The following is a 21647-nucleotide window of genomic DNA, read 5'->3' on the forward strand; positions in this document are numbered from 1 at the left end:
TGCATTTTTATCTAAGGAATGATGTTATTTTAAAATTGCTAATAAATTTCTAAACAATGTCCAGATTTGTTTAATATTGTAAATGGTATCAAAACTCCTTTGACATTGCCCCCTCCTGCCAGCAGTGGCTGAAAATTAAGACAGTTTCCTGCAGCCCCTTATTTTCCATCAGCGGCCCTGCTGCCGTTCTGGGGCTCTTGTCCCTGTTTAAGGGGCTGCAGAATGGTCTGGACAGCCACAGCCTGCCCTGCTAAACAGTAATTTAGGAAATCCAACAGCTCTCTGTACTGCTGTCACCACAGAAATTCTGCCGTGTCACGATGTCCAATGTGTGACTCACACGCAACCACACGCTTAACGTTTTCTCTAGTGGATTCCTTCTTACCAAGCAATGCAACAGAAAACAAATGCCCTCTGCTTAAATACAGTGTAATTAGTATATACATAAGCCATGGAGCTAATGGGATGATAACAAGTAACGTTCCACACATTTGTCTGTTGATTGAGCAAATTTGTTCTTCCACGGTTATCAGGAAATTACACCGCAATGCCAGCTGAGCGCTGTTTTTGTATTGCAGCGTTATAAATCACAGTGTGCTCAGCCCAAGTACGTCAGTAAGATTCAGTAAAATAATGCCTAAAGAAAAAACAATGGGGTTTTTTTTCCAGTTACACATGTACATATAAATATTCTTCCCTGACTTGCACAGAACTGCAGGCTTTGCTTCTACTATTAAACAGTGGTGGCACAAAATGTTAAAACCCGGGAGGCAATGAAAACCTGTATGTGTCAGAAGGATCACCAGCAGAAACCTCATTATCTGCAGGCTCAGACTGGCCACCACTTAGACATTTACCACCCCAAAACCACATACAAATGCCATGCTCATGGCTGTTGGTCAAAGCATAGCAAAGAGCTCAGCTTTGCTGGAAAACTCCCCGAGTTACAGCTCAGTGTGAGACCACGAGGTGAAATCCATGGCAAAGAACAGGTGAAAGTGGCAGTGGGCGTGCTGCAGAGTGAAAACAGTGTGAAAACAGTGTGAAACCTGGAGTGAAAGCTGTGAGACAGCTGAAACGGGCTGAGTGAGCATCAGGAACGAGTAACAGGTTTGCAGAGTCCCCTGTGAAGTGGATGCACTTAGAACAGCCCCACAAGTGGAAAAGCAGAGCATACACCTATCATGCTTTTTGTTCAGCAGCTGCAGAGCACTGCTGATGTCAGTCTTTAATGCTAAATTCGGCATTTCCCCAAAGCCAGAGACATGCACTGACAGTTCCACCTCAACACGAGGAACTTTTTTACATCCAGGGAGCTGTCAGGGAGGCCGTGGAGTCTCCCTCTCTGGAGACATCCCAAACCCACCTGGACGCGTTCCTGCTCCAGGCGACCCTGCCTCGGCAGGGCTGTTGGGACAGATGACCTCCAGAAGGGACCCTGTGACGAGCACGCAGACCTCGGCACCCGCAGATGGCAGCAAGTTTGCCTCTTTAACCCGCACCTCAGCTCCCGGCCGCCGCTGTCCGCGGCGGGGAGGAGCCGCGCCCGGCCAGGCCCTGCCGCCCTCCCGCCGGCCCCACACGGCGGGCGGGCCCCGGCGCGGCCCCTCCTCAGGTGCGGCCCCGCCTGGCCCGAGCCCGGAAGCGCCGGGCGGCGGTGCGGGGGCGATGGCGGGGCCGCGGCCGCTGTTCTTCCTCCTGCTGCTGGTGCCGCCCCTCTTGCTGCCCCTTCTGCTGCCCGTGGCCGCGGCCCTGCGGCTGCTGCTGGACGCCGCGCCGCCCTTCACCTGCTCGCAGCCGGTAAGCGGTGCCGGGGGCGCCGGGAGCGCCGGGCCGGCGGGACGGGGAGCGGCCGCCCCGCTGTGGGACGCGGGGCCGGGCGGTATCGCTGTCCCCGGGCGGTATCGCTGTCCCCGGGCGGTATCGCTGTCCCCGGGAAGTATCGCTGTCCCCGGGAAGTATCGCTGTCCCCGGGCGGTATCGCTGTTCCCGGGAGGGTTCCCCAGGCTGGGGCTGGCTGTAGGACACCTCCGAGCGGCCCTGAGCCGTGCTGGAAGCAGCCCCTGAGCAGGATGTGAGTCTGCTAAGAGCTGACGTTGCCCAATGTCCTAAAAGTTTTAACCGGTTCTTTTCAGCTGAGGGTTTTTTTAGGAGAGAGCGGGGGATTAAACATTACGTGTGCCTGAGGTTTTTTGGACGGGGTGGTTGCCTTTTCTGCCTGTGAAAGCAGCCGGACAGGAGCTGCCGATGCAGTGTCTCGGTAAAAAGTGAACCCAGCAAACTGAGCGAATTTAGAGTATGAACTCCTAGCTGGTCGCTCTCTCTGGTGGTTTTTGAGGAATGTTTTGGATTTGTTTTGTTGGTCGCTTTTTTGTTTTGGGGTGGGTTTTTTTTTGTTTCAGTTACATGTAAAGAGCGTGTAGAAGGGGGAAGAGGTCTGGTTTTGCTTTTTAATTTTGTTAACAATAGCAATGAGGCAGGAAAATGGGCAGCTGTCATCTAAGATGGACAGCTTTATATGCCATGGTGTGCTTTCAGCAGTCTGAAAAAAGGCAGATAGTCGCATACAGCTATAGACAAATGTAAAACAAAACGTGTCCTTTGGGGTGAAAGCTTCTATAATCTTTTCCTGTACACATTTCCTACCTTTTGTTGTCTAGTCTGACACTTCTCCTAATGCTTGACTATATCCTTACCCCTGTTTTACCAGACCTCTGCTCTGGTGCTTTCTCTCTTATTTAAAGAGACCCCAAGAAAACAGACCAATTCTGCAATTTTACTTTAGACGTTGTAGAGTTACAAAGCGTTAAAGGCTTGGGGAAGGGAAAATTGCCATATTGCTTAGGGAAAATTGCAATATTGCTTGGGCATCTCGCGTAACCATGATATCCCAAACCTTGTTAGTCATGGAGATTGACAGTAATACATTCAAGAGTCTCTGCAAGTCCTTGGATGGTTGGACTGTGAGTTTGTCTTGTTGTTTGTCCCTCTTTATTTTTTTTTAGGAATTGTGACCACAGTAAGTGGGTGAGGGGATCACCAGAACATCCCAAACTTTCACAGAGGAGCTGTGTTGCCCTGCGCTCTGGTGTGCGCACAGAGCAGTGGATGTGCAGGGCTATTACGTTGTCCCTTACTATCAAAAAGCCAATTTCCAACGTGCAGATAGACTTAGGAAAAAGGAGTCAGCTTAAGCCCGGGAGCAGCCTCTTTGAACAGGTGTGAAGCTGCTGACACGAGTAGGAAGAAGCCCCATCAACTGAAGCTGTGACAGTTTAAAACAGTTCCCCCTTCCCTTTCTGCGGGTTGTTTGCAGAGGATGATTCAGTAACCCTCCCAACGTGTGGCTGTGCTGTGGTTCAAAAGCAGAGCTGCTGCTGGGCAGGGTGGGTGATTCCCACTTCCTTTGTTTAACCCACTGTGCTGCTGTTGCTGAGCTTTGGAGCAGGGTGAGCCACGGTGGCTTCCTTAGCAAAATCCTCCTGTTTGGGAGATGAAGTGGTGGAGAGAAAGTGTCATGTATGTTATCAGTAGACACCTGAAAGGAAAATGAAACGCTTCTTAACAGCTCATCTTATTAAAATGCCAAAAAATGCACTTAATGGTCTGTATTCACCACCACTCTATCAAATATGCTCAGCTGTAGGGCTGAATAGCACAGCTGCAAATCCAGTTCCTTCCAGTAACCATTGCTTGAACATGTCATCTGCAGGGGGAAAACATCCCACGGCTTAAATACCCCTCAGTTTTTTCACCATCAGGTGTTAAATCAGTGTCCAGTTGTTGTGCTGTAACTCTTTTGGGACGTGGCATGCCTGGGTGTCCTGGAGGAATGCAGTGTTTATAACTCTGCTGTCTTTGAGGGGCTGGATCAAAAATACTGAGCTTCAGCATAAAAAGGGTTACTGATCAAAACTATGAAAATATGATAAAGACGACTCTAAGGCTGATTGTTGTGAAGAAATTTTAACTTTTGAATTTGGATTTGATTTTGCAGAAAATTGATATGAGGGCAAGGCAAAAAGTTAGAAATCGTAGAGAAGAATGCTTAAAAGGAATTAAAACAATTTTGTAAAATATGATTGTTTCCTACAAGCCTTTAACAAATCATCCTTCAGCATTTAATCCTGCACTGTGTTCATGTGTTGATCTCTGCTTCTTTTTACTAAGGAGCTGGAAAAAGGGAAGCTGCAGTAAACTTCAAATCATCCAAACCTCAGAAGTTACATAGAATGGTTCAAAGGTGAAAGGCAGATTTTGGAAAGCTGGAGCCCTTCCCATTCACCAGCCACTCTTTAAAGGAAAACTGGACACTTGCCTGGCTCACAGTGGTTTCTTTCTAGTTGCCACAGCATCCTGCTGGGAAATCTTTGCCTCCCATTACTTTAATTGAATTTTTATGGGATGGTGCTGTTAATCGGTTTCCCAGGTTTATTTCGTTCAGATTCATACAATTCTCCACGGCATATGGTCTGTTCTTTTTTATGTCAAAAGCAACACAAAAATCATTTTAAAAGAGCGAAAGAAACAGTTGCTTAGCTTTTTGTGAAAATACAGCGAGTAAACATGAAGGGTTGACTGTGCCTGTCCTGCTGAGAATAGTTTCAGCATCACCTCACAATCATCTGCTTCCCATATTTATGCCTGCCATGTCTGTAGCTTTGCTTTTCAGGCAAAGCCTGAAAAGTTTAAGCCCCACATAGCCACTCACTCACTGCCCCACCACTGGGATGGGGGAGAGAATCAGAGAGGTGAAAGTGAGAAAAATTGTGGGTTGAGATAAAATCCATTTAATAAGTAAAGCAAAAGCTATGCAGACAAGCAAAGGAAAACCAGGAGTTGTTTCTCACTACTTTCAGTGGTCAGGCAGGTGTTTGGCTGCCTCCAGGACAGCGGGGATCCATCATGTGTGACAATGACTTGTGAAGTCAAACATCATCACTCTGAACCTCCCCCTCTTCATCTTTCTTCCCCCAGCTTTATATGCTGAGTTTGATGCCTTAGAGCATCCCTTTGGGCAGTTAGGGTCAGCAATGCCAGCTGTGTTCATGCCTGATTCCTGCACCCCCAGCCTTCTGGCTGCCAGGGGTGTTCCAGGAGCAGAAATGCCCTCTGCAAGCCCTGCTCACTAAATACAAAAACCTCTCTGTTACCAACACTGTTTCCAGCCCAAATCCAGAACACCACCCCATACCAGCTACTGGGAAGGAAATTATTCCAGCCAAAATCAGCACACTCAAGTAGGGAAACTAAATTAAATACTTCTGCTGTCCAGAGCTTTGTTAATGTACTCTGGATGAGCCAATGCATCAAATAAGGTTTTGTGGTGGTTGGACCTTTACAAGGGAAAAACCAGTGAGGTGCTGGGGAGGTAGCCAGTGCAAATCTAGCAGTGGTTGACTTACTTTGCTGCAAACCCAGCTGGTCTCTTACTCTAATTGCTTTCTGGCTTTTGAATGTCCTTGTCTGGAGTTACACTTTTTGGTATTAAAAAAAAAGGGCACTTTTTGGTGCCCTCAGCTGCTGCCCAGACCTGTTCAGCTGGGTACTGTACAAATAGGAGATGGGGATTTTCATGGCAAGTCCTTTCTGGGACTTGCCTTTCTTTGATTTTCTTATACCTCTGCCTGCAGCGTGGCTTTATCTGCATTTAAATTTGCTTTCTTATGCCAATGGTGAGGACTTCCTAGGTGGATGAGTTGTTCCTAGAAGCATTTTCAGCTCTTGGATCATCCCTGTAGAGCTTTGGGGACTGGGTAGGGAGCGGACCAAGAAGTTAATTGGTGCCTTGTGGTGGGAGAATCCTTCCCCTCTTCTTGTGGCAGAGCTGCTAAATGCTCTACTGAGGGCAGCTTAAAACACTACAGTCAGGTACACATAGAAGTTGCTGGCACAGCAGGTAAACAGGTTAGTGCAGGGTAGGAAAAGCACATGTGTAGATAGTCCCTTGAAAATCCTGAATGGGGTTGGAGAATGGTGATACACCAGATAAAATACTGTTGTTTTTCCCCATAGAAGCCCAGTGTTGAAAATGTAAGAAAGGCTTTTATAATTACCATGTGTCAGTTCTGAATCTTCATTAACAGATGGATGGCTCCTCATTGAGCTCTGGAGTTTTTAATGAATGTCAGAAAGGGCACAGCAGCCTCATCAAAGCTGGGAACATCCTTGTGGACAGCTCACCTGGGATAATAGACCTGGAGGAAGAGGAGATCTGTTTGTACTCTCTGCTGGATCAATATTCATATTGATCATTAAACAAGAAAGGGGAAATGCAGCATTTGCTCACTTCCATGTATTGTCAGCTATGATGCAGAACACCAGCACTCGAAAGCAGATGTTGCTGCTCTTCAGGCTAATAATGCTTTATATTTTTTATAAGGGCTTTGTTGTGATGCCATGTACAGTAATTATTGATAACTGCAACGGAACAAGGACAAAATGACTGAATATTAAGTGATAGGCCTTAACAGAAACCATTACATTAGAAAAAATCCCTATGGTCAGTAGCCAGTTATTTTTTGTTTCCTCTTGAGGGTTCATCCCAGAGCAGCCATCACTCTTTGCCCTCAGTGGAAACCACCATAGCAGTTGCTGTGAAAAAAAATTAACTCCATCTCAGATAAAACCACTGCACCTTTCTACATAAGGGGCTTTTTCAGGCCACATAATTTACCTTAAAAATTAAAAATTTAGGGGTCTGAAGTGTTAGGACTAATGTTTTTATTTTTCACAGCTTAATCTGTTCTTCCATACTACTACTCACAATTTTTATTTTTCTCTTTTTCAGTGATTTTAATTAGCCAGTTTGGGTTTGGTTTCATCAGTGTTTGCTTCTTTGCTTTCCATTTATTTTATTTTTTTTTTCATTAATTGAGGATTTAGGTTGCAGGTGCTGTTTTTCAGTCTACTTCTATCTTGGGTGCATTTGTGGTACAGTAATTGGAGTGTGGATGTGTTTCTTCTGAAGGGTGCCTGAAGGCTGGATTTATACCTGTGTGTGTTGTTGTGACTTGTGTAGCAAAAAACCTGGAAGAGATATTCAGGTTTTATTTTTTATATTAGCACAGGGAGCTTAATGCCAAATATTCCTGCTTTTGCTCCAAGTTTGCAGGAGCACACAGATACGTGAGCATTAATCTCTGAAATATTTTCAATACCAAAAATGCACGGCTGGCTTGTTTAAGTACCCTTCCCTAAAAATATAATTTCCCTAAAAATGTAAATACACAACTGGGAGAAGCCAGTCAGAGCCCTCATAACTTCTGGTTCCTTCTTTATGATCAGGGCATCTTTATTCTTAATAAGAAAGGGTCTGATTCTGATGAATTTTTATTTCCTCAGTTAACACAGTGTTAATATCAATAATAAATTTAATAAAAGCTTATAATTTAAATTTAATATCAATTAACATTTGGGCATAGGTTGGACTGGATAATCTCAGAGATGTCACATAAATTGTGCCCAGGTTTTTTGATTAACAGCTCAGTCCAGTGTTTCCATCACAGGTAATTCTTCCAATTTGTGTGCGTCACTGAAGTGCTTTTTCCTGCCCCTCTCCCAAAACTGTGCAGAATCAAGTTGCTGGCAATTTTATTCTGAGAGTAACATTCTTGTTTCTTTCCCCCACAGGATTTAAACTGTCTGGTAAGAAATAGTAAGTATTTTTTTTTCTTTGTTGCAGTTTTCTCATCAGATTATGTTTTTTTGGGGTTTTTTTCTTTTCTTTTTTTAACTGGGTTCATACAGCATATTTTTCCTGCTAGAATCAGAGAGTTGTCATGCCTAGCTTTGGGAGTTTCCAGTTTGTTTCATTATAAGCTCCAGCTAGAAGGGGAATGGAAACTTATGTCTGTTTTGGGATAGAGTTTGGGAGTAGGCAGTGGCATGAGTAGAACTCAACCCAACTTGTTTAGTTTCTATTTAAAGCTGGGATCATTGGTTTTTAAAGACATGGGAATTTAAGGACAAGTTTGCCAGTAAATTGCAAGCCATCATGATAGTACTTGATGGAAAATTAATGTATGAACTAGAATTAAAAAAGGGGCATAGAGGGGTGCACTTGAGAGCAATTAATGTAAATTATTTGGTGTAAGGGACCAAATCTTAGCAATGGCATGCATCTGAAAGACCTTAATATAATTATGGGTAATGCTCTGAAAAATGTTCTTTAAAAAAAAAAAGATGAAAATGTTCTGAAATTGTCCATTTGGTACCTGGAGGCAACTGGGCAGTGCTGCAGGGCTCCTTGGCTTTTCCTTGTTCTAAGCAAGCTCATTCCTGCCTCAGTGCCCAGCCCTGTGCCATAGTGGCACAAGTATTTTTGTTTTTATTATTTTCTGCAGTATTTTTATTTGGCTTGCCAGATCAAGGAGAGGACTGTGCTGAAAATAACCAGATTAACAACTTCTTTGGCAGGACAAAGCTTGGGTGGGATCAGGTTGGATGATATTTCCCACTGGCACACAGCTGCTGGAACACAGCTTGACAACACAGCTAAGCCAAACTTCAGCACCACCATTAAAATGCTGCCTCAGTTAAATATTTGGTTTAAATTCTACCTTAAAGCTATTGTTATATTTTTCTGCTCTAGGGGAATTTTTTTTTTTTTTAGTGTTTAGTACACACTTTGCTGAAAGGTGCTTTATTCCTGTCAGTCTTTTTACAGATATTTTTTTATAAAATGAGCATTTTAGGATTGTCTAATTATTCCTAAGCCTAAAACCATACTGTTTGACTGAAGAGATAGTTCTCTCTTTCCACTGTTTCTATCACATATCCAGCAAAATAAACCCAAAGTGTACTTTAGGGTGGCCTGACTGTTTTTAACATGCTCTGAGAAGTCAAATGTGTTACAAAATCCTAAGCAGATCATGTCTGTAATACCTGATTTCACTTTCTGATGACTTTACAGGACCAGTTTTCCCTAACACTGTGCTTGACAAGCACAGTTTATTTTTCTGTCCAGGGAGCTCATTAATTTAGGCAAGGCATAACAGGCAGTTGTTGGAAGCTGAATTTAGATGTATATTCAAATTTGAGGAAAAGCAGCTTGTAGACCCAAGGTAATTAACTATTAGAACAATTTTCCTGGGTATCTGATGGATTTCTTATCACTGGAAGACTGTAAATTAGCACTAACATAACTTCTGTTTCAGCAGAAGGTTGAAGGAGGTACTGAGTAAACTTGTTTGACCTGTTTAGCCTGACTACATTTATTGTGACAAGTACTAATGGATTTTAAGGAAAAGAGGAAGTTACTAGAGTAAATTCAGATTATTACAGGCAATTTACAGAGTATTTCCATACTGAAAACTGCTTTTCTGAGCTGGAAGCAGTCTGTCCCCCAATTTTCCCCTCAGAGCAACCCTGACCCAAAGAGCAGATCATAATTACAATTAAGCAGAGCTTCCTCAGCCCCACTCTAAACGTGGGTTTCATTTCCTGGACAGGCACTTGCATGGAGTCAAGCTGGCTGAAGGTTCCTGCATGGACTCCTTCTGCTCCAAGCAGTCTCCATGTTTCCTCAGATGTTTTCCGTCAGGAGGATGGAAAACTCTTCCCTGTGCTTCAGATAGAGTGGAAAGTGGCCACGGATGGTAAGTGGTGCTTGTTTAATTTGAGCATGGAGCAGGGGAAAGAGGTGTGATCTAGTAAGGACAGAGAGGGGATTTATGACTTAAGAGTCATGAAAGCAGATCTTTGAAATTTGAGAGGTTGGCTGCTTAATTTTGTTTGGCAGGTGTAATCTTGTCTTTGTGTGATAAAGCAATAATTGTCTCATTGTTGGAGCCTAAATAACCACCAGTAAGTGGTGTTTTCTCACTCTCCAAATATCTGTTTGTCTGTAAATGATGCTTCCCTTGCATACTCTTGTCCAAAGTTTTGCACTGCTTTAAGGCAAAATTAAACAAAATTAAGGCAGAATTAAGCACTTTGATTTCTTCCTTCTGCAGGGCTGTAGAGTTATTCTCTCTAGCTATGGCAGATTAGGAGCAGGTGTGACTCAGTCATTTCACTCAGTCACGCTTGTAAACTCTGACCAGGACCGTGTGTACCAAAATAAAGGCGTGTTTGCTTTGGCACCCAACCTGCAGGAGGCAGAGCTGAACATGACACCACATCTGTGGAGCAGCCAGGGTGTGTGGAGAATGAATTCTCCTCTCTCCTTCACTTGCACAGATGTAGCTGTGCTATGCAGGACATCCTTTAGGCTGGGAGTGCTGTTAGTCAGCCCTGCCACGCTCGCTTTTCCATGACCGGTTATCTTTATGTCGGGATCCTCAGCACCTCAAAGGCAGGGTTAGGCACAGTGGTGCTTTCCATGTGCAGAGGAGAGGAGAAGGTGAACTTGTGCCTCTGTCCCTGCAGCCAGCATCCGATGTCTGGAGGGGGCAGAGCTCGCCGTGATGCAGGTGAACAGCAACCAGCAGATCTGTGCCCAGTTTGACTTCCAGAACAATTTGCCTCTTCAGGTCCGTCCGGATGGAGGCCGGGTGAGTGCAAAGGGCTGCAAATTACGTTTTCTGCTCCGTGGAATTGTTTCTGCTTTCACTGTTTTATGGAAAAATCATTGATTAAACAGTACAGACTGCTTAGAGTCTGTATTGGACTTGAGATCTGTCATTTCCCATTTCTCTTTCACTCCTCTCATCCTTGAGGTTTTAAGGATTGCTGCTTTTAGTGCCTAGCATGTGTCATCACTCTGGAGGTTGCTTAAAGCAAATAGTTGTAGGGGTTCTTGTATTCTGCTTGAGAGCATGAGATTTTATAGCTTTTTAACTCAACTCTTCCTATTGCTTCCACTTCTTTCTTGTACTGTCTTGTTGTGGACAAAAGCACCAACCTTGGGGGCGGTCCCTCAGCTTCCACTCCTTCTAGGAAACTCGTCAGAAGAGTGCTGAGCATCCACAACAGTAAGGAATATAAACAGTAAGAAGTTTCCCCCTTAATCACACAGAATTTGGCCATAGCTGGCTTGCCACTTACCAAATACCACTGGCCTAGGAGCCACTGCGTCTCCCAGAATTTGCACAGCATTGCTGATGCAGAAAACAGTATAGGTTTAAGAATATATGTATGGAATGACCAGGTGCAGAACTACATATGTATAAATGCAGTTCTAAATGCTTAGCAATTTCACAGTGCTACAAAATTCATACTAGACTGAAATTTCCATCTTGTAACTGGCTGTTTTATTCTGGTCTCCTTTCAGTTCAGAATGTAGTTGGGTGGAAATGCCACACACTGGTTTGCCATAACACTGTTGTTATCAGCTCAAAGATCCCAAGAAAAAACTAATTCTAAATAGAAGATTTGAGACAGACAAAGAGATAGGTATATTTAATACACTTGAGTTCCAATTTTTTATAGTCAGGCTTCAATAAAAGGGTTACATGGGATGAGGGAACACAGTGGAACAGGGCCAAGTCAGCTGTTAATTTCAGTGCCTTAAAGAACAACGTTGTCCTTTAAAGTCCTTGTGGATGTGTTTTGTTTTCAGTGGAATTTCACTTTTGACCGTTTTGAAGTAGAACCTGGCCAGACTTACCAAGTGACTGTGTATCACCTGCCCAAACTGGGCGTAAATGGAGACTACAATTGCAAGTCCACGTCTCTCACAATGCCTGGTAAGAGGTGATTTAATTCACTTAGGCCTTGAGTTGTGGTGGTTTGTGGACCTGACATCACTGCTGCTTTTACTTAGTTTAAAATCTTTCAGAGTTGCCCCTCTGCTTGTGGAAGCTGGAAGTATAGGCCAGAATTTCCAAATCAGAAGTTGGGCTTCTGGTACTAAATCCTAGACATGTGAAATTCAATTTCAAAGGCACAATTAGGCACAATTGACCAAGAAACTTGGTAGTGCTGGGTGCCTGGCCCTTTCTTGTATATGTGAAAGTTTTCCTATTGCAGAAAGAATTTTTCCTGTTTGCCTCAAGGTTGCTGAGCATCTGCATTGCCCTCTGGCTGCACTGACTACTTCATAAATATTTGGTGCTTAATACAGATCTTGAAAACTGGTTCTTAACTTTTTTCTTAACCTGCTTATAGTCGTCAACCTGGCTTTGTAGTTATAAAAATGGCAAAGTGTGGAGTGTGTCAGTCAATGTGAGCTGGAAAAGGAGAGGGAGCACTTCATTTTCAGCCCTCTTACCCTTTCTTCTGCCTGTTCACACTAAGAACTTCCTGGCTTTTATGCTCTACTATTCTTCAGAAACCTAATGCATGGTGTCAAGTTGAGCAGCTGCAGGGAGCTTTGCTGGTAAGAGCTTACACATGAATTACAGAGTAAATCTGTAAACTTTGTAAAGTTTAAATTGCTAACTTGGCAAGTTGGATATTTGAGATATGCAATGTTTTATCTCAACTGTCTAAGCAGGGAGTTGTTCCTTTTCCTTTGTACAAACCCTGGAGGAGAAACATAATTTAAGGCTGAGAGCTGTAAATCCCACATTGCTAAATGTTGGATACATAACTCCAGATTTAACTCTGAAGGAAGAAGCCCCAAGGAGCAGAGCCAATCTTCTCAATGAAGGGAATTAGAAAGGTGGAAGAGTGTTTTAGGATTAAGGAAGATTCCAGCCTCCTGATTTTCCTGTGTCAGAATGCCTTTGGAGGAATCTGTTGCTGAGGTGTGATTACAAGGTGTGGGGGCTGAATATGAAGTTTTAGTTCCACTATTGTGACCCTTTCTGCACCAGTGTTACATTATTGCTGTACTATTAAGTGTGGTATGTTTTTAGTCTCGTTCATTTTCTCTGTTCTGAGAAGAAAAAGAACCACCAAACACACCATGACATCAGTGAAGGGGATGGTTAAATGCTGGAAACCAAAACTGTTCTTCTACAGAATTTTGCCACTGCTTTGGGACAAAGGTGTCTACTCATTTAGGAGAGCTTGGTTAGGTCTCTGACTTAGGAAAAAAACACATTTTTTATCAGAAATGGAAGTACATTGTTTCTGACTAGCTACTGATTGTCTTTCTTGCAGACTGTGAGGATTCTCTGATGAAAAGAACCGTCCCATGTATAAAGACAGGTAAAAATTTTTGAGTCACATAGACGTGGGCGCTCTGTTGGAATATTTGACAGTCGAAAAACATGGGAATATCTGCCCTACTTCCAGGCAGCCTGTGGGAACCCAGGATCTGGGCTGAAAGTCTGGATGATTCAACTGTGCTCGTGAGCTTCAACCCATGGATGGAGCCAGCCCGGTACCAAATCCATGTGACCAGTTACCTGAACGAGAAGAGGTGTAAAATGATCACACGGGATTTCACTGAGGTAATTACCTTCCCAAGTCACACCTTCTCTGGAGATTCAGGCAAACATCTTAAATGCTTGCAAAACCAGGACATTTGAACAACGATTTTCAAGGAATTATTTTTTAAATTGTCTTTGGAAAGAGGAATTTGGTGGATAAAAGATCAAAATGAGGAGGTTTTATAATGCACGGAGCAGTCGAAAAACACCTGCAAAGTCAAATTTTATATTTGACTATCTAGGCTTTATTACCTTTTTTAAGCCAGTGTCTGGGGAGCTAAGACTAAGTAAATTAACCAAAATTGAGGTGCAGAGTTTCAATAAATCATTGAAGTACTTTATCAAATACGATCACAGGAAGGTGTTAATTAAATTTTTTTATATAAAGAATCAGTGGTTTAGTAACAGATGCTTCATTCATTCAAGCTGAGAGAATCAATTTCTGTAGGTATTGCAGTCTGTGTTGCTGAGAAGCTCAAAGTATCCAGACTGTGTTCCAATATAAAAAATGTTTCCCCTCAGGCATCTGAGGGAGGAGAAATACTGAACATTTGGAACCACTCTCCACCCTTCCTTGGGCGAGGGCAGATATGTTGGCATTCAGTTTTAATCTTTCTATTCCTCAACATTTAAAACCCTTAGTACTGCATGCACTGATATGTTTAAGCTGTTACTGACACGGATGGGACAGCTGTGTGAGTATTTCCCTGGTGGAGGGGAATGCACCTCATTTTGGAGTCTGTATGTGCTAATCACTGTGAAGAATTAGGTGATCGTGATACTAATTGTGTACAGCAGGTAGCAAGGGCAACTTACTTGCCAGTTCCAGTGTCAGAAGCAGTGTTGACAGCTGCTTTTAATTAAACAAGGAAGCTCATTAATGTTTGCACATTACAAAGCTGAAGACATCTACATTGTTAAGAAACTGTAAGTTTAACTCCTTTGAAGTTGTACAACAGACATCCCTAATTATTTCCTGTTACCTGTGCCATCTTAGCCTGCTGTCTTAATTTTATTTATTTACTATTGCCATGTCTGTCACACAGAGCACCTGCAGAGATGGTGGCCAGATCCTCTACCCATTTTGTTCTCTGTGGGCTCCTTGTTCCAAGGAAAAAAAATAGCAGCTTCTGTTTGTTTGGACCACTCCAAACAAATGTTTGTGTTTTCATGTCAGCTTTTTCTTTTTTCCTGCTTTCATTCAGTTTTCTTCCTTCCCTTATAACTTGCATCTGATTTCTGCAGGATGGACTACAACAGCAAGTGAATGTCACAATCAAAATAGAGAAGAACATAAAAGCTTGCTGCAGATACAAAATAGAGGTGGGAATCACACTGTTGTCCCTGTGTCCTTCCTTCACAATCAAGGCAGTGAGCACCTTAGGAATGTTAGGCATTCTTTCACTTTGTTTTTTTCTGAGATTGGCTAATCTGTAATTACCTGCATCAAGGAAATATTTATGACTAAAAGAATTTTTTATAGGTATTCTCTGTAGTCAGTGGCTTTTCCTAAGTACAGGGCTGCCGAGTCAGAGATTGTGGGAGTGACAATGGCAAATGTGCAGCCTCAGGAGCTCACAGCCTTCGTCATGTATGGCGTAAGAATTCTTAATTAATCTTGTTTTCTGAAGGGAAATAGGAACTCTGTGGCTCTGTGCTAAAATACAAGGAACATTGAGGCAGGGAGAAAGTGAAGCAGGGAACAAAATTTCTTTAAAGAATAACCTCTGTTTTCTGGATTCATTTCAACTGCAGATTCAGCCATTCTTTGCGAGCTGTGGCACAGACTGTATTAGACACTCTGCTTCACTCAAGTGTAAACCAGTTCCAAGTGAGAACCACTTTTCTGTAAATTAGATTCCCATTGTTTTACAGCTGAGAACTGAATTTTTAACATAACTCTTGTCTTTTGCAGGTACAGAACCATCGGGTAAGAAGTTCTTCCAATACCCTGAAACTTTTTTTGCTGCTATTCTCCTGTTGTGTAGAATGAGAAATGATCCTTCCTGGGAATGACCCAATGGGCAGGAAAACTCCCTGTTGAAAATTTTATATTATTTGAAAGCAGTGAAGTGGACAGCCCATAGGTGGTGATGTATGAACTGTACCAACCATATTGGGAACCCACCAAAGCTCCCACTGAAACCTCAGAGGACGTGAAAATCAGCACATGGCAACCACTTGGTAACAAAACACCAAACCAAAGAAGAGCAAGGAGACCCCAGACCCTAATAATGCTCTTGGTCTGGACTGTCACATGAGGGATGGAGAATTTAGGTCATAAGGGTTTCATTGCCATGGGGTTTTCTTTGTTCAGGGCCCCTCTTTTGAGCCACCAAGCTCAACCAGCCAGATACCATAACCAATATGTGCCAATAAATCTCTCTGGTGGAGATGAGAGCCTGGTGTCTAAAATTTCACAGTCCCCTTTAACACTGAGTTCAGAATTAATTGTGCTAAGAATGACTTCACCATGATTTAATGAGGCAAGTATTTGTATGCAGTGTGAACCTTAAAGAGCAATTTTTTGAGAGACACTTCACTTGCATAGAATTCTTTGAGAAGCAGTTTTGACAAGAAGAGTCTTAATATAAAATACTTTCTGTCACTTTGCTCAGTGTTAAAAAATTTGCATAATATAAAGCAGCTTTTGGAAAGAATAGCTTGCATATATTCATTTTTATGAATGTCAAGATAACTTGTGCATAATGATTTGACATCTTTTTTTTTTTTTTTTTGGCTGCAACACCTGTAAGGATCTTTTGCCCAAGATTAAAAAAAAAAAAAAAAGGAAAAACACCTGCAAACTGAAATTCATGACCCAAAATGGTGATATTTTAACTTTTTTTTAAGCTAGATTACATGAAGAGGCAGGACATGGGCGGCATGCCTGTCAAAGCTGGGTAAACACTGCTATTTAGAGGAAGGTTCTTGATCTGTGTTTTCAGTGTACTGCACATATGGTTCTTTGTGTGGAGCAAGTTGATGGTGTACAGCAGCACCATGAAAGCAGGAATTGCTTTGGAGAAGTGACTGTGGATTGTAAGGGGGAAGTACTGCTCTAGTCAGCAAAGCCAGGGTCCTCTTGCCTTGGCCTCTGCTGCTCTTTGGTGAAACTCTGTGTGAGGAGTGTTCTTGTTTTGCAGATGACATGATGATATGGCTCTACTGGTGTATCACTGGGATCTGTGTGTTACTGGTGGGGTCAGTCATCACAGCTGTGCTGTGTATGACTAAAAAACGAGCAGGTGAGACTCAGACCAGCCAGGAAGAAAAAAATCCAACGCTAAAGAATCCTTCTTCCTCCTTCTGTACCTATTCCTATTGTGGTTTTGTTTATTGTGGTTTTGTTCCTTGATGTTCTGATGCCTTGGATCTGAGATAATGCCCATGAAAACAACTTCTGTTTTACATTATAGGATTTGCAATGTCCTTATACTATCCACCAGATAAGAAAAGCCTTCCACAGGTTATCCTGTCTGATACTCCACAGCACTTCAGAGCTCATGAGGGGCAAAAGGAATTCCATAGTTCAGCCCTTTGTTTCCTGCAGATTGCTGCAAATGTCTTTGCACTTATTTTTCCCCTGCATTGCATAAGAGTGTTGCAGAACAGAAGCTTCCTGTTTGTCCACGCTGTAGTCCTCCCCCCATTCCCCAAAGTCTCTGCAAAACTAATTTTATACTATTGTGAGATTAGATTAATTTTTTTCAATTAAAGTGGAAGGGGAAAAAAAAATACAGGATATAGAGATTTACATCAAGCAAATTGGAAAACTGAGTACTTAAGAGCTAAATCCTAGTTTTCTGTGCTGCAGCCATGAGACCCAGTTATCTCAGGGAAGCTGTGTAACTCACTGCTTGTTTTCCTTTTACCTGAGGGGAAGAGTTGGTAATCTTTTGGAGAATTTCTTAACATCAAACTCATCTATCATACATAGCTAGGGATGGTTTAGTCACCTCTTCAGAAAGGCTTCTTAAAAATAAAAAGACATATTTTAAAAAGCCCCCTCTCCTTAAATAGGGTAGCAGAACAGTTGGGTGCTCTGTACTTGAGCCTGGCAGGATTTGGGGGAGATGGCAAAAGTTATTTTGAGTGCATTTTATCTCCTCTCAAAGGAAAAATACAGCAAGAACTGGCTTTAGAAGAGTCTTTATTCATTCATTATGTCTTTTTTATTAGGCTTCTCCCTCCTTACAGCTTTATCTCCCTACACAGTTAAAGATTATTTTATTTTTAACCTAATCTATGTAAAATTATGTGATTTTAAACATTTAATCTTACTTGATGTTCTCAGAACTGACAGTGACTTTCTCTCTTTCCAGGACGCCGGCAATGCAACCACAACAATTTGCAAGCTGGTAAGATGCCACCTGTGTTTTATCAAGCACCTGTCCTGCAGGTCTCACACAGCTGCCCTGAAGGGGCTTTTGTAGGCTCTAACTACCCTATAGATGCTTCTTGGAACCAAAAGGTAGCCTTAGGATCTTCCTGTTTAACTGAAGGAAGCTTTACAGATGGAATTTGAAACGCTGTATTTGTCAGATGGGAGGTAATTGCTTTGGAATGTGGGGAGACGCTTTACCCAGCCAAGACTGAACTGGCAGAAGAAGCTTTGCTGATCATCTAGGCCATAGCAGCCAAGCAAGATTGGTTTGGAGGAGCTGCTAGAGTGTTTTTGTGAGGTGAAAGCTGATGAATCACCTGGGAATTATTATAAATCACAACTTCACTGGGTCTGCACTTTCATCTTAAATTTGCACAATGAGATGTTGTCCACATACGTTGCCAAAACAGCATAAAAAGTTTTGTTAATACCCTCCTGTGCTGATTAGTGCTGACTCACAGCATTACAATTTGGGAAATGTGGCTGTAATTAACATTTTTCTGTCTTCCATCAGCAGCGTACACCAAGCTGTCCCTGCCGCCCTTGAAGCCGCGGAAGGTTTGGGTTGTGTACTCTGCTGACCACCTGCTCTACGTGGACGTGGTGCTGAAGTTTGCTGAGTTCCTGATGACTGTCTGTGGCACTGCTGTGGCCTTGGATCTGCTGGAAGACCACCACATCTCGGAGCTGGGGCCCTTACCCTGGCTGACGCGGCAGAAGAAGGAAATGGAAGAGCTGTCTTCAAAGATCATCATCTTGTGTTCTCGGGGCACCCAGGCCAAGTGGCAGGCCATGCTCGGGAGCGAGCCTGTGTGTCTCAGGCAGGATCAGCAAAAGCCAGTGGGAGACCTGTTCACCCCAGCCTTGAATCTGATCCTGCCAGATTTCAAGAAGCCAGCCTGTTTTGGAATGTACATAGTCTGCTACTTCGAGGGAATAAGCAGTGAGAGAGATATACCTGATCTGTTCAATGTCACATCCAGGTACCAACTGATGGACAAGTTTGAGGATATTTATTTTCGGATTCAGGATCTGGAGAAGTTTGAACCTGGGCGCATCCATCGAATCCAGGAAATCACAGCTGAAAATTACATCGATACCCCCAGTGGGAGGAAGTTGAAAGAGGCCATAGAGAAGTTCAAGAACTGGCAGACTGAGCACCCAGACTGGTTTGAGAGTGAAACCATCTGCTTGGATAGTGATGAAGAGTTGCATTCCCTGAACAGGGAGAGCCAGGTGGATTCACTGCTGAGTGAGCCAGGTGGAATTGTGAAACACCAGCTGCACCTACGTGAGCCTGACCCTGGCTGCTGTCACGTCATCAACCTCCACATGCACGAGGGTGAAAGTACAGGCTGCAAGCTGCAGCCTCAGCTTAATCCACGTGGGGATCCAAATTCCCAGACTGTGGTCCTTCCTATGGATGTTCCTCGCATTCAGGTAGTGGAGCCAGTCTCTTCCATGGAAGATAGAAACGTACTCAGTCACCACGTGCTGAGCAATGAGAACTGTATGGAAGGAGTTCCTCTTCTTGAGACAAGCTTTCCAATGAGGAATGACCTCCTCCTCCTCCACAATGGCTCTGAAGTCTCAGTAGCTGACCAGAGCCCTGCAAACTTCTCAGATGACCTGAGTGACCATCTGGATGGACTCATGTACCCTCTCTATCAACAGAGTGTCATTCCTTCAGAGTCCTGTCTCTGCCAGGGGGAGGCTGACAAGCAGCACCAGCTGGTCTTCGATGACCAATGCAAAGACCAAAGACAGTCAGTGCAGTCAGACCAGGGCTACATCTCCAGATGCTCCCCTCTGCCTCCTGAGGACCTTCTGGAGGAGGAGGAGGAAGAGGAGGAGGATCAGGAACAACAGGTGGGCTTCCATGAACTCTCTCCAGAGGTCCTGGACAGTCTAAAGAGCCTCCAGAAGCAGCTGTTTTTCCAGGACATTGAGAGGAGCTCTAGCTGGAGCTATCCAGCAGAGGTGATGGACATTGACCAGTCTTTGGAGGACTGTTAAGCTCTGCCTGGGACCTGCTCTGTTTGAAATTCAGGGATGGAAGGTGTTCCCATGCACAGCAGCACTGAGACTGTATTTCCAGCGCCATCCTTGTCCTTGTATTGTAGATGGCTTAGTGCTGGGATCTTCCTGGGTGCTGCAGGGATGCAGCACTGCCCAGCAGACATGGAATGTTGCTTCCAGTCTCTGTGGAGAGAAGCCACAAGTATTGGCCACCCCTGTGGAAGAACAGGCAGTGGTTCTGTTCCTTGGGGAAAGGCATTACACTGAATTCTCAGTGATGGATGGCAGAAAAAATTGCTGTGGCTCATCCACTCGTGCCTTCAAAATGCCCTCCAGCTTTGCTGATTCTATTGCACTGGATAAAAGTCACAGGCATGGTTTAGAAAATAGGTTTAGATAACGTGGTAACATTTGCATTGGCATTTTAATACACATTTTAAACATTTCCTTGTAAATACTGTGTTAAAGATGTGTGCCTTAAATTTCAGCTAGAATAGGGCTGTCTCTACCTGGTTGATAAATGAGCCTGGAGATTTTTTGGTTTGTTTTTTTTCCCATTCATCATTCATTTGCAGGTGCATTTCCATGGTCATTCAGAAATCAAGTGGAGTAGCTGAGAATAAGTGGGATAAACGTTTAAATTGAGACTTTCCATAGCTCTTCCTATGTGCTTGAAAACCAGCAGGGAGGAGGAAGAGGAGACCAAAAAATTGAATTTTGGGGTGGTTTTTTTTTTTACAGTTTTAAGAAATGTGGGGCTGACTACAGAATCACAGAATCGGGGGAATCTGGTGTATTCTGTGACACACTGCTGCAGTGCTGTTGGCTTTGGGATATCTTAGCACCAGAGAGATGTGAACTGAAGATTCAGGTAGTGACACCCAAGGAAGTAAAGGATTGTTTTGGAGGAGGAAAAAGCGTAGCCTCAGCAGATGCTGTTTTAGAGTGAAAATTGTATCTGAGTCAAGGGAGGCTGAGAGCAAACGACTGTAGGATGTACTTGTGTGGGTTGAAGCTCAAGCACAGGTAGTTCAGGTTAACCACAGTGAAATACTGAACAGACTGAGGGATTCATCTTCTAGGAGCTGTGATGGTGAGGCTGGCTTTTACCCTGTTTCTTATCACTCTTTCTGCCCACTGGATAACAACCTGTGAGATTTAAATACGTCCAGGCCTTTCTCCTTTGTAGTTTTCCCATCCATCTAAGTTTACTTGTCAAAAAATCTTTTATCTGAGCTTTTTTCAAAATCTTAACATCTCAGAAAAGAATCTGTTCTTTTGACTGGCAATTTATTCTGTATTGTGTGTATTTTATAATTTTGTGTCTAACCTGTGGGGTTTTTTCCTTAAATTAAAAACCAAGAATACTTTTTGGATATATTTACTGAAACACTTGTGTGTCCTCAATTCTGCCTAACTCATTATGTTGAGTTATGTAAAGTTCTTAGTATTTGTTATAAAAATCTGAGGCAAAACTGAGCCAGAACGGAACTGGCTCACAAATGTTAAAATATTCCTGCAAAGCACAGTATGGGGACGAGTTGGACAGAGCTGAGGGCCTGCAGCCATGGGAAGTGCACATTCCTTTCCAAATGGGTGCTAAAGGAATTGTTTTTCCATGCAGGACTGCTCCATGAGGCAGGGCACTTAGGACAGCTTGATAACAAAGGGACAGTCCCTGCAGAGATCCAGACTTAAGGCTGGGAGCCTTCCTGTTCCAGCAGGAATCCAATCTAACCCAACAGGAGCTAAGCAAGAGGCAGCTGTGATCTCAATGCTTCTCCAGTGAGAACCCATTTCCCAGATTATGTCAGTAATTGCCATCTTGATGATCCCACTTCTAAAAGTTTCTTTTATCTTACAGCAATTAACATGTAAATCTGATATTTTTTTTTCCCAAGAGTCTTTTTCAAGTGGTATCAATTCCTATAAATCACTTAAATAGGAAGCTCAGAAGTGTCATCTGCATTTCCTTGCCT

General features: G+C 43.2%; 1 protein-coding gene across 2 annotated transcripts; it reads left to right on the forward strand.

The window, feature by feature from the left end:
• Window positions 1–1643: 1643 nt before the first annotated feature.
• On the forward strand, window positions 1644–21501 carry IL17RA (interleukin 17 receptor A). 2 transcript variants are annotated; one of them, XM_014259356.2, is made up of 13 exons: window positions 1644–1800; window positions 7633–7657; window positions 9453–9599; window positions 10372–10496; window positions 11504–11630; window positions 12991–13038; window positions 13126–13283; window positions 14508–14585; window positions 15018–15093; window positions 15178–15192; window positions 16409–16510; window positions 17588–17623; window positions 18167–21501. In XM_014259356.2, the coding sequence occupies exons 1-13, from the start codon at window positions 1669–1671 to the stop codon at window positions 19663–19665; spliced, it is 2568 nt and encodes an 855-aa protein (XP_014114831.2). In that variant the 5' UTR covers window positions 1644–1668; the 3' UTR covers window positions 19666–21501. The 2 variants fall into 2 exon arrangements, with proteins under 2 accessions (XP_014114831.2, XP_005530631.2); XM_005530574.3 differs by having other exon boundaries at window positions 18164–21500.
• Window positions 21502–21647: the final 146 nt, after the last annotated feature.

Source organism: Pseudopodoces humilis, chromosome 5, assembly GCF_049639895.1.
Source record: "Pseudopodoces humilis isolate 2021_Gansu_Grassland_sample_001 chromosome 5, ASM4963989v1, whole genome shotgun sequence".
In the NCBI taxonomy this organism is placed as follows: Eukaryota; Metazoa; Chordata; class Aves; order Passeriformes; family Paridae; genus Pseudopodoces; species Pseudopodoces humilis.